Source organism: Aotus nancymaae, unplaced genomic scaffold (assembly GCF_030222135.1).
Source record: "Aotus nancymaae isolate 86718 unplaced genomic scaffold, 86718_ANA_hifiasm-v0.15.2.pri h1tg000089l, whole genome shotgun sequence".
Taxonomy (NCBI): Eukaryota; Metazoa; Chordata; class Mammalia; order Primates; family Aotidae; genus Aotus; species Aotus nancymaae.
Window position 1 is genome coordinate 7,242,712 of NW_026988504.1, and position 9,982 is coordinate 7,252,693.

The window sequence follows — 9,982 nt, forward strand, 5'->3', positions numbered from 1 at the left end:
CCTCCCGACGCGGGACTCTCCCTGCCCCCCGGGCTCTGGGCTGGGATTGGTGAGACGGATGACGGGGTGATCCGACGCCGCCAGCCCACTGCGTCCCCAAGAGCCGGGACCTCGGGCTCAGCTAAACGCCCCAGAGTCACACAAGCGCCCCATAAACATCTGCTGAGTGAACGAAGGCGCCCCATCTATCAGAGGACTGCTCGGCGATACCACAACATGCCCAGGTCGCACTCGGCCGGCTAAACTTCCCATACGCGGGAGCAGACCCCCAGGACTGCGCCCCTGCCAGAAGGCTGTTTACTTAGGTCCCGCTAGGGAGGCGGGGTGGGGATGGCACAAGCTGATTGGTTATGCAAATTATGGAGCCAATTCCGGCCTATGGTCCAGGAGACTACAAGTTCCAGAATGCATCCTTCCTTCAGCATAGGGAGAGGCCGAGGTTTCGGGGGAGTTGCCTGCTGGGAATCGTAGTCTTCATCTTGTTTGTTACGCAGGCGGAACGGGGGAAGGGAGAGGGAGTATACTATTACCACGTGACGCTCGGGTCAGGTGGTTGGGCCAGCCTCCGAGCTGGAGCTGTGATTGGCTGACTCTAATAACAAGACGCCACTAGGGGCGGGCCGAAGACGAGCGCAAGCGCACTGCGTTGTGAGTCTCGGGACCCCTGTCGGAGAGACTATGGCGCTTAACAAGAATCACTCGGAGGGCGGCGGAGTGATCGTCAACAACACCGAAAGGTGAAAACACTGCGGAAGGAACCTGGAGAACCAAAGTTCGGGTGTTGAGGAAGTGGGCGGCGGGCGGCGGGCGGCGGGCGGCGGGGAATAAGCCCCTGAAGAGGGAGCACTGATGGAGTGAGGTTGGAGGGGAACGGCTGGGGGCGGGGTTGAAGGAAGGTGGGTGGGCCGTGGGGGAGGGCCGGGAGGTTGCTGTCAGCTGGGAATTGGGGGTGGAACGACCGGTGGGGCCTAGGGGTGATTCTTGAACCCCTTCCCAGAGTTGTAACTTTAGTAGCTGGGAGGATCCCCAAACAAAAATAATTGTCATTTATTGAACGTCTACAACGTTACTACGTGTCAGACTCTGCGCCTTTTCTACCTTATTTAATAAAATTTTGTGCGGTACAGTCTACTACTGTCCACATTTCACAGGTAGGTAAAGTGGGGCACAGAAAGGTTAAGTAACTTACCCGAAATCACAACTCTGTAAGTAACAGAGACGGCAATTCCAGGAAAGGAGTCTTGACTCCAAAGTTAATAGGATTAACTACCATCATACAGGCTTCCAGTATGTTCCAGAACCGATCAGGTTCCAGGTAAGAAACTGAGGCCCCAGAGGTGAAATTAAGCAGGTGACGTTTGTCAGATGTCTGACAGTTCCTGGCACTGTGTGGGTCCGTAAAGTCAGTCCCTTACCTCTCTCTTGAATGCCTGTTGGTTTGAGTCACCCCTGAAGGCAGAGGTCTCCTAATTCAAGGTTCTTTCTACTCCACCCTCCCCACCCCTTGCTCATTGCATTCTGTCTCTTCTTCAACCTCAGGGCTCCTCAAATGGCTTCTCTCTTCTTTTGTTCCTTGAGTATTGAAAATCAGATCATTCTGTGATTCCATGGTTAGAAAAAAAAAAAAAAGAAAAGAAAATCAGACCAGCCAGCCCTGGGTTGAACTATGCCAACCATGAAATACCTCTTGAAGGAGCTTAGGAGGCATCTGCATCCCCAAAGGGGACATGGTGGAGTCAGAGCCCTGTACCCAGCTAAGGCCAGCATGCAGGTGCCCTGTGACTTGGGAATGTTTGATGAGTCAGAGGAAAATACCTAGAGTGACCCAGACCACAGGATGCTCACTTTCCCTCTATTTTACCTGCTCGGAGTGTGATGGGTGCAGCCTGTTTCTGGTAATTCCTTCTTTTCTCTGAGAGGTACTTCTCTTTTTTTTTATACCAGTGGTTTCCCACTTACCCGTCCCCTGTCAGAGAAAGTTGTGATATATGGGGGGAGGCAGAAGACAAACAGAACCGTGTGAACCTTTTTATCCTGTAATCAGAGACACCTCACACTGGCTTGTTGCATCTCTGTGTGAGTCAGTTCCCAGGCCCAGCCAGCTTTTCATACCATTTGGCAACATCTCTGGGGACCGTTCTTTCTGTCTCTGTGGAACTTTCTGAGACAAGACTGTATCTATCTTGCTGGGCCTTCTACCTGGCTTAGGCTCAGTCCTGCTAAATAAGGTGTGCCTTGTTTTAGAAAGTGCTTCAGCCTCCTGTCTGAATAAGTTGTATCTATAACAATTGAAGTTTAAGTCCAGTATTCAAATTTTGATAATTAGGCCGGGCATGGTGGCTCACGCCTGTAATCCCAGCACTTTGGGAGGCCAAGGCGGGTGGATCACCTGAGGTCAGGAGTTTGAGACCAGCCTGACCAACATGGTGAAACCCTGTTTCTACTAAATACAAAAAAATTAGCCAGGCATGGTGGTGCATGCCTGTAATCCCAGCTACTTGGGAGGTAGAGGCAGGAAGATAGCTTGAACCCAGGAGGCAGAGGTTGCAGTGAGCTGAGATCGTGCCACTGCACTCCAGCCTGGGCGACAAGGGTGAAACTCCATCTCAAAAAAAAAAAAAAAGAAAGAAAAAAATTGATAAATAGTGAACTTTATTCTTCAAGTCATGAACTCCTTTGAGAATGATGAAAACTGTGAACTCTTCTCCCACAAAAATGCACATATGACGTACACGATCATCTCAAGGGCTTCATGGACAGACTTTCCTGCAGAACCAGCTCAAGAACCCAGGTTTAAACGAACCCTGAAGGTGGTCCTACTGTGATGTGTACAGTTATCTCTTAGACGTGTTTATATATTAGGCTTGAAAAGCAAACCAACAGAAACAACATCCATCACAAGGACTTAAAAGAAAATAGAAGAGTTAAGCCAGCTTATCTAACCTGCTTGGGGGACGATGGCCTCTCCAGAGCCCTGTAGCTCTGCAGCAATGGTGATCATTTGGGGGCTGTGCAAGCGGGGTTTGGGAAATTTTATAGAACCCCAACCTGCTCATTTCTTCCATGGCTGTAGTAATGGGTTTTTTTGTTTGTTTTTTTTTAGTTTTTAGTTTTTAGTTTTTTGTTTTTTTTTTTGTAGAGATGGGGCCTCACCATGTTAGCCAGTCTGGTCTCAAACTCCTGGGCTCAGGCGGTCCACCCGCCTCAGTTTCCCAAAGTGTGAGCCACCGCGCCTGGCCCTGTGAATGGCTTTAATGCAGCACTGTTGAGACGGTTAAGAGAGCTGATGAGCTGGACAGCTGCTTGGGAGAAAGGCCCAGAGTCTGGGTGATACCACATCTCCATACTGTCTGACCAAGGCTTTTCCTCTTTTCTCACCCAGCATCCTAATGTCCTATGATCATGTGGAACTCACATTCAATGACATGAAGAACGTGCCAGAAGCCTTCAAAGGGACCAAGAAAGGCACCGTCTACCTTACCCCTTACCGGGTGAGTTGCACAGCAGGACAGCTGCTTTAGAGGCTCGTTGCTGCTGTTGGAGGTGATGTGAGTCTTTCTTTCTTTTTTTTTTTTTTTGAGATGGAGTCTTGCTCTGCCGCCCAGGCTAGAGTGCAGTGGCGTGATCTCGGTTCACTGCAACCTCCACCTCCTGGGTTCAAGAGATTCGATTCTTCTGCCTCAGCCTCCCAAGTAGGTGGGATTACAGGTATGCACCACCCCGCCCTGCTAATTTTTGTATTTTTAGTAGAGACAGGTTTCGCCATGTTAGCCAGGCTGGTCTCGAACTCCTGACCTCAGGCAGTCTGCCCGCCTCGGCCTCCCAAAGTGTTGGGATTACAGGCGTGAGCCACTGCGCCTGGTCTAGTGATGGGAGTCTTAGCCTTAAGTCCATCTCAGCCTCATAGTCAGGTGGCCTCTGAACCCTGGTGAATGTTAGTGCCTCACTCTGCCTGTTTCTCTGTCACATACTCCTGGATTTTAGAACCACCAGGCTCTTCGTGTAACTGACCTGACCACTGGGCAGTGAACCCATGTAAATTTCAGAGCTGCTGCAGCAAAATCTCTGTTAGAGTTGGATGCAGCCGCTGGGAGGACTTGGGCCTGGAGGCCAGAGATTATTATTGTGGATATTTTGTTTTCTGTGAGAGTAGCTCACGAAGCCTTGTGCATATCCTGAGTGAGAAATGCGGTAAACAGGGTACAGTTGTATGACACAGCCTCCAGGCTGGGCAGAGAGCCCAGTACCGCCCCACAGAATGACAAATGCCAGGCTGCAGAACGGGCCTTGCCTGAGAGTTACCCATGTGGACTCTGAGAGGTTGAGAAATACAAATGCATATTCTTGGAAAAGGATTGTTGCTGTGGCTACTCAAGACTTAGACTCAAAGACAGGCCGGTGTGGTGGCTCATGCCTGTAATCCTAGCACTTTGGGAGGCCAAGGCAGATGGATCACCTGAGCTCAGGAGTTCGAGACCAGCCTGGGCAACATGGCGAAACCGCATCTCTACAAAAAAATATAAAAATTAACTGGGTGTGCTAGCACATGCCTGTAGTCCCAGCTACCTGAGAGGTGGAGGTGGAGGATCACTGGAGCCAGGGGAGGCTGAGGCTGGATTGAGCTGGGATTGTGCCACTGCACTCCAGCCTGGGCAACAGAGTGAGACTCTGCCCCCTCCCAAAAAAAGACTTAGACTCAAAGACAGCTGGTAAAAGAGGAGCACGTTTTCAAGTTTTAATCTCCATGACTTAGCAGAGACAGGGGAGTCTCAAAACCCCATCTCTGGAGGCTCAAGTTGGCATCTTCAGTCACAGATTAAAGTCATGGGTTTAAAACTCTGGCGGTGTGCGGTGGCTCACACCTGTAATCTTAGCACTTTGGGAGGCCAAGGCAGGTGGATCACCTGAGGTCAGGAGTTACAGACCAGCCTGGCCAACATGGCGAAACCCTGTCTCTACTAAAAATACAAAAATTGGCCAGGCGTTGTGGTGCTTGCCCGTAATCCCAGCTACTCGGGAGGCTGAGGCAGGAAAATCGCTTGAACCCGGGAGGCAGAGGCTGCAGTGAGCCAAGATGGGTCCACTACACTCCAGCCTGGGTGACAGAGTGAGACTCTGTCTCAAAAAAAATAAATAAAACCCAAGGGTTGTTCCAGGCACAGATGGAGAGTGTGTGTTGCTGTTTCTAGCCCCCCTTGCTGGGAGCTAACGACCTGCTGCGCCATCACTCTCAGTTCTGAGGAGCTGAGGCTGGAGATCCTCCCCTTTCAGGAGCCCATCCCTGCCTCGCCACTGCCTGTCCTTCCCTAGCTTTGTGACCCCCTCACTTAGGCACCACCGCCACCACTGCCCCACCACCACGTCAGTGACAGAGCAGTCTGCCCTGCTCATACTGTCTTGACCAGCACGTGTTTCTCCCGCGTACTTGAGCTTGGCCTCCCCAGGCTGCGGTAAGCCCTTTCTCTTTCCAGAGCTCTCTCCAAGAGTGTCTGGCACAGAGAGAGCCGTGGGGCTGCTGGACCCCGGCACTGGAAGTGGATTCGTCACTCTCAGGAAGCAGGCAGGAAGCGTGGCACACGGGCTGTGCTTCCGGTGCTGACGGCCTCACCCTGTCTCCCTGCAGGTCATCTTTCTGTCCAAGGGGAAGGATGCCATGCAGTCCTTCATGATGCCATTTTATCTCATGAAAGACTGTGAGATCAAGCAGCCTGTGTTTGGTGCAAACTACATCAAGGGAACAGTGAAGGCCGAAGCGGGAGGTAGGTGATGGGGACTCAGGGACCCGGATGGGGCCTCCAGGGAGGTGCCGTGGGAGCTTCTGACTGCTGCCGTGGGAGTGTCCCCTTCAGACCCGTATCGCCCTAGCCGTGACCTCTTCCCAGCTCTGTGCTGCCAGCTGGTGGGGTTTGGTTGCCAAGAGCTGGGGAAAATGTTGGCGTTAAAGGCGGCGGCTCAGATCAGCTTTTCAGAGCGTGAAGTCCACAGAAGCCTGCAGACTGAGTCAAGATGCTTAGTGCGACTTGGCAAGTGCATACAAATTTCAGACTCAGGAAGGAGCTGCATCAATGAGGCTCTTCAGAGGGGCGTTTTCTTGAGAACCAGGAAGAGGCAGCTGCCTCTGGGAAGCCAGGGTCACCCCGCTTTGGGGCTGGCCTTTTGGCAGGCCCCAGAGACCTCTGCATTGAACTCGCCTTCCCCTTCACCCCCAGCCAGACCCACCCTTGCTATTGAGGTGCTCTTGGTCCTCCTTTGTGCAGAAGTCAAAGTAGAGGGGCCGGGGTCCATCCTTGGGCCCCATTAGGGCAAGAGATCTGCTCTGAATGTCAAGGTCGGTTAATGCCAAGTGGGCTTGTTCCTGTGGAGCTGCCGGGCTTGGCTGGGAAGGGAGAGAAACCTTGATGTTAGTTCTAAAACCAAAGCAGGGCACCCTTGGCTCCTGTGGGACATATTGGGCCAGGGTAGGAGGACAGGCTTGTTCCAGGAAGAAAGGCCCCTGTTCCAAAGGAGGAAGCAGCACGGCAGGGCCAGGCTCTTACGCAGGCAGCAGGCTGGAAGCCACGCACCGGGAAGTCCCCATCACAGTGCAGGCCCAGTCCCTGCAGCCTCCTGGGCGCTGGATGGTGCCCTGGAGATGAAAACAGCCGTCTCTTTGGGCATGGATTTTCTTTGCCTGCGCTGTTTATCCACTGTCTTTCCCCTCGCAGGTGGCTGGGAAGGCTCTGCTTCCTACAAGCTGACGTTCACGGCAGGGGGCGCCATAGAGTTCGGACAGCGGATGCTCCAGGTGGCATCTCAAGGTATCCAGGCTCCGAAGATTAGGAGCCAAGGCCACATTGAACATGGAAGGGGATTGGTTTGGGTTTGCTTCATTTTTGATTTGCTTTGTTAAGCACCTAGGAGGTAAGTGTCTGGGCACCAGGCTGACCAGGCCTAGGAGCTGGGAAGAAAAGCTGTAGCGGGCATCAGCTCTGTCCTGTACCTCAGAGGCTGTGCTTCCCTGTCAGGAGCAGCTGGATGGCATTCTGACAAAGCAGTTTGGACTCAAGGGCCTTTCACGATGGCCTCAGAAAACACACACCCAACCCAACCATTGAACTGCGGTTTCGCAGCCATTTCAGATGACCGAGCGACGGGCCCAGCAGACATCCTCCGCCAGCTCATCCCTACCCCAGCCCCAGCCTCTCTGCTGGCCTCCGTCCACCCCTCCACCCTTGCCTTGCCCTGGCTCTGACCTCTCCCATCCTCCTCATCACCCCATCCCTGAGCAAGGCAGCCCCGAGTGTGGGCGGAGAGTGGAGTGGGGCGGGCAGGGCATGTCTGCTGGGCACGTTCCCGGCACCCGTAGCTCCCTTCTGCAGGCAGCGCCCGCCGTCTCCCGACCCCGGCAGGCCACGCTCATTTCTCTCTCCCCTTGTACTTGTAGCCTCCAGAGGTGAAGCCCCCAATGGAGCCTATGGCTACTCTTACATGCCCAGCGGGGCCTATGTCTATCCCCCGCCAGTCGCCAATGGAATGTATCCCTGCCCTCCTGGCTACCCCTATCCACCGCCCCCGCCTGGTGAGTGTGTCCTTTGCTGCCCACCCTCCCCTCACGAGCCCACCCACCCAGGCTCCGCCCAGGCCAGGGAGACTTCACTCCTTGAACTGATGAAGAGCTAGAGAGGCCTGAGGGGTGCCAGCCCTCAGAGGGGGCCGCAGCCGGGGTGCTCACCGGTTCTCTGTCACTCTCTTGCCGAGCAGAGTTCTATCCAGGACCTCCCATGATGGACGGGGCCATGGGATATGTGCAGCCCCCACCACCGCCCTACCCCGGGCCCATGGAGCCTCCGGTCAGCGGCCCTGATGTCCCCTCCACTCCTGCAGGTGAGGGCCCTTGGGTGCTGGCAGCCCTTCGGGACCAGCCTTCTCCTCCCCAAGGTCGCACAGAGAGCCTCAGAATGGCCAGAGCCTGCTGGGAGCCACAGAGGATGGATGGCCTCTGGGCTACCCCAGGGGCCCAGCAGGGCCGCAGGCTGGTGGTTCAGAGCTAGAGTCCGGCCCCACCCCCATCCCTTAGCCAGCCATGCGCCCTTGGCGGGGAGGGTCACCCTGTGTGCCTCGGTCCTCATCTGCGCTTAGCTGGTCACAGTGGCACCCTGGTGGGGTTGGCTCAGGGATTAGCTGAGGTGAGACACGAGATGCCAGCACATGGCAAGTGCTCAGGAAGCCTCACCTGCTGCTGTTATTGGTGGGACTGGACCCCCAGCACCAGCTGCCCTGAGCCGTGGGGGCCCAGGGTCTCTGGCTGAACTCAGGAGGAGGGGAGAACTTGTCACCGACACCGGGTGTGTTTGCTCTCACAGCCGAAGCCAAGGCCGCCGAAGCCGCTGCCAGCGCCTATTACAACCCAGGCAACCCTCATAACGTCTACATGCCCACGGTGAGAGGTCACGGCTGCGCCGATGCAGCCCCACAGCCGTAGATGCTGGGAACTATGGGGGAAGACTGCGTCTTGCTTTAAACCTAACGAGAACCTTCCTTTTCTCCCTTCTTTAGAGCCAGCCACCGCCACCTCCCTACTACCCACCGGAAGATAAGAAGACCCAGTAGGCCCTCCTGCCTCCCTGCCTCCCACCCTCATCTCTCTATCCTACCCCTCCCATCAGGGCCGCACTGGGGTTGGGGGAGGGGAGGGGATGCCTTGTTCTCCCTCCAGGTCTGATCATAAACAATTACCAGGAACTATTGTGGGACATTAAGGCCCCTGGCCTCGGGAGAGGCGCCGCCCAGCTTCCCATGCCAGCCCGGAGCCCATGACACTGCCCAGTGTGCCCCCTCACCATCTGGGGTTCTCCTGGGAGCACGGGGCATCCCCTGTTCCTGTTTCACTCTCATAGCTTCTCCCCTCAAAGGGACTCTCTGGCCACCTCCTCCGCTGCAGTCCACCTCCCTCAGTCTGTCAGCCACTGCTACACAGCCTCATGAGCCACTTCAGACCAGCCAGGCATCTTCCCAGGCTGCCAGGCCCCGCTCACATTCCCTCCGCTGGTCTGTGCTGGTCTCAGAAGGCCACCATGCCCACATTCCACTTAGCCACCCTCTCTTCCCTTCCCTGTCCTGCATCATGCTGTTGTCACCTGTGTGACCTTTGAAAGCTGTAAAATGAGCTCCCAGGGCTTGGGTGGCATTGGGGCAGGGCCACTGAGGCCGGAAGGAAGCCCGTCTGCCTTCTGCTGGTGTTTCTGGAATTTGCATTCCCTCCCCTGTCACCTCCCTCTAGAAGGGACTTCCTGACTGGAACTGGAGAATGCTTGTCTGTCCACTTGGAGGCTGCTGGGTGGGCGGGGAACAAGGGCCCCCCACCCTGTGAGCCGCCCGGGACCTGCCGCCAGCCTCCCAGCCTGCTTCTCCCCCGTAAGCTTTGTTCGTGCCCCTGGATGCTCTAACACTCGCTCTTGTTTGTTCCTGGACCAGCCGTGAAGTGAGGAGATGGTTATTTAAAGAGAATTCCCTATTTATTTGACAAAAAATCCAGTTAATATATTAATGTGAAATAAACCCTGTTTGCATCTTGACTTGTTTGCTGAAAATGTGAAATAGTAAAAGTGAAATAACTGGACCCTTTCTGGCTCTGCGTGTGGTGACCCAGGGGGGTCTCTTTCGGAAGGAGAGAGCCTTCTGGCTGCTGAGGGCCCTGGAGGCTCTGGGACGGTTCCCTCCCACGGGAGGATTCTCACGGCCCCGCCTGTCTGGTCCCCAGGACAGCTCTGGCCTCTGCATCCCTTTCTGGTGGTCATCGCTCAGCAGCTGTGTCCCTCCCCCACTGAGTCCCCAGGGCCTGACACACAGGTGGATGCGGCCTGGCCTGGATGGGAGGGGATCTCGGCCTGGATGGGAGGGGGTCGGGCCACCACATCGTCCCCTGCTGGCTCCTTGGGGAATGGCAGCCCTGGCCCAAGTCCTGGCTGCTGGAGGGAGGAGCCCAGAGCACATCAGGACCTGT

The 9,982-nt window shown here is 55.1% G+C and overlaps 1 protein-coding gene across 2 annotated transcripts; it reads left to right on the forward strand.

Moving 5' to 3' along the window:
• Positions 1 to 494: 494 nt before the first annotated feature.
• WBP2 (WW domain binding protein 2) lies at positions 495 to 9,598 on the forward strand. 2 transcript variants are annotated; one of them, XM_064369140.1, is made up of 8 exons: positions 495 to 737; positions 3,383 to 3,491; positions 5,624 to 5,759; positions 6,705 to 6,797; positions 7,424 to 7,558; positions 7,741 to 7,863; positions 8,343 to 8,419; positions 8,536 to 9,598. In XM_064369140.1, exons 1-8 carry the CDS (start codon positions 679 to 681, stop codon positions 8,587 to 8,589), a joined length of 786 nt encoding a protein of 261 aa, XP_064225210.1. In that variant the 5' UTR covers positions 495 to 678; the 3' UTR covers positions 8,590 to 9,598. The 2 variants fall into 2 exon arrangements, with proteins under 2 accessions (XP_064225210.1, XP_064225211.1); XM_064369141.1 differs by lacking the exon at positions 7,424 to 7,558 and having other exon boundaries at positions 611 to 737.
• Positions 9,599 to 9,982: the final 384 nt, after the last annotated feature.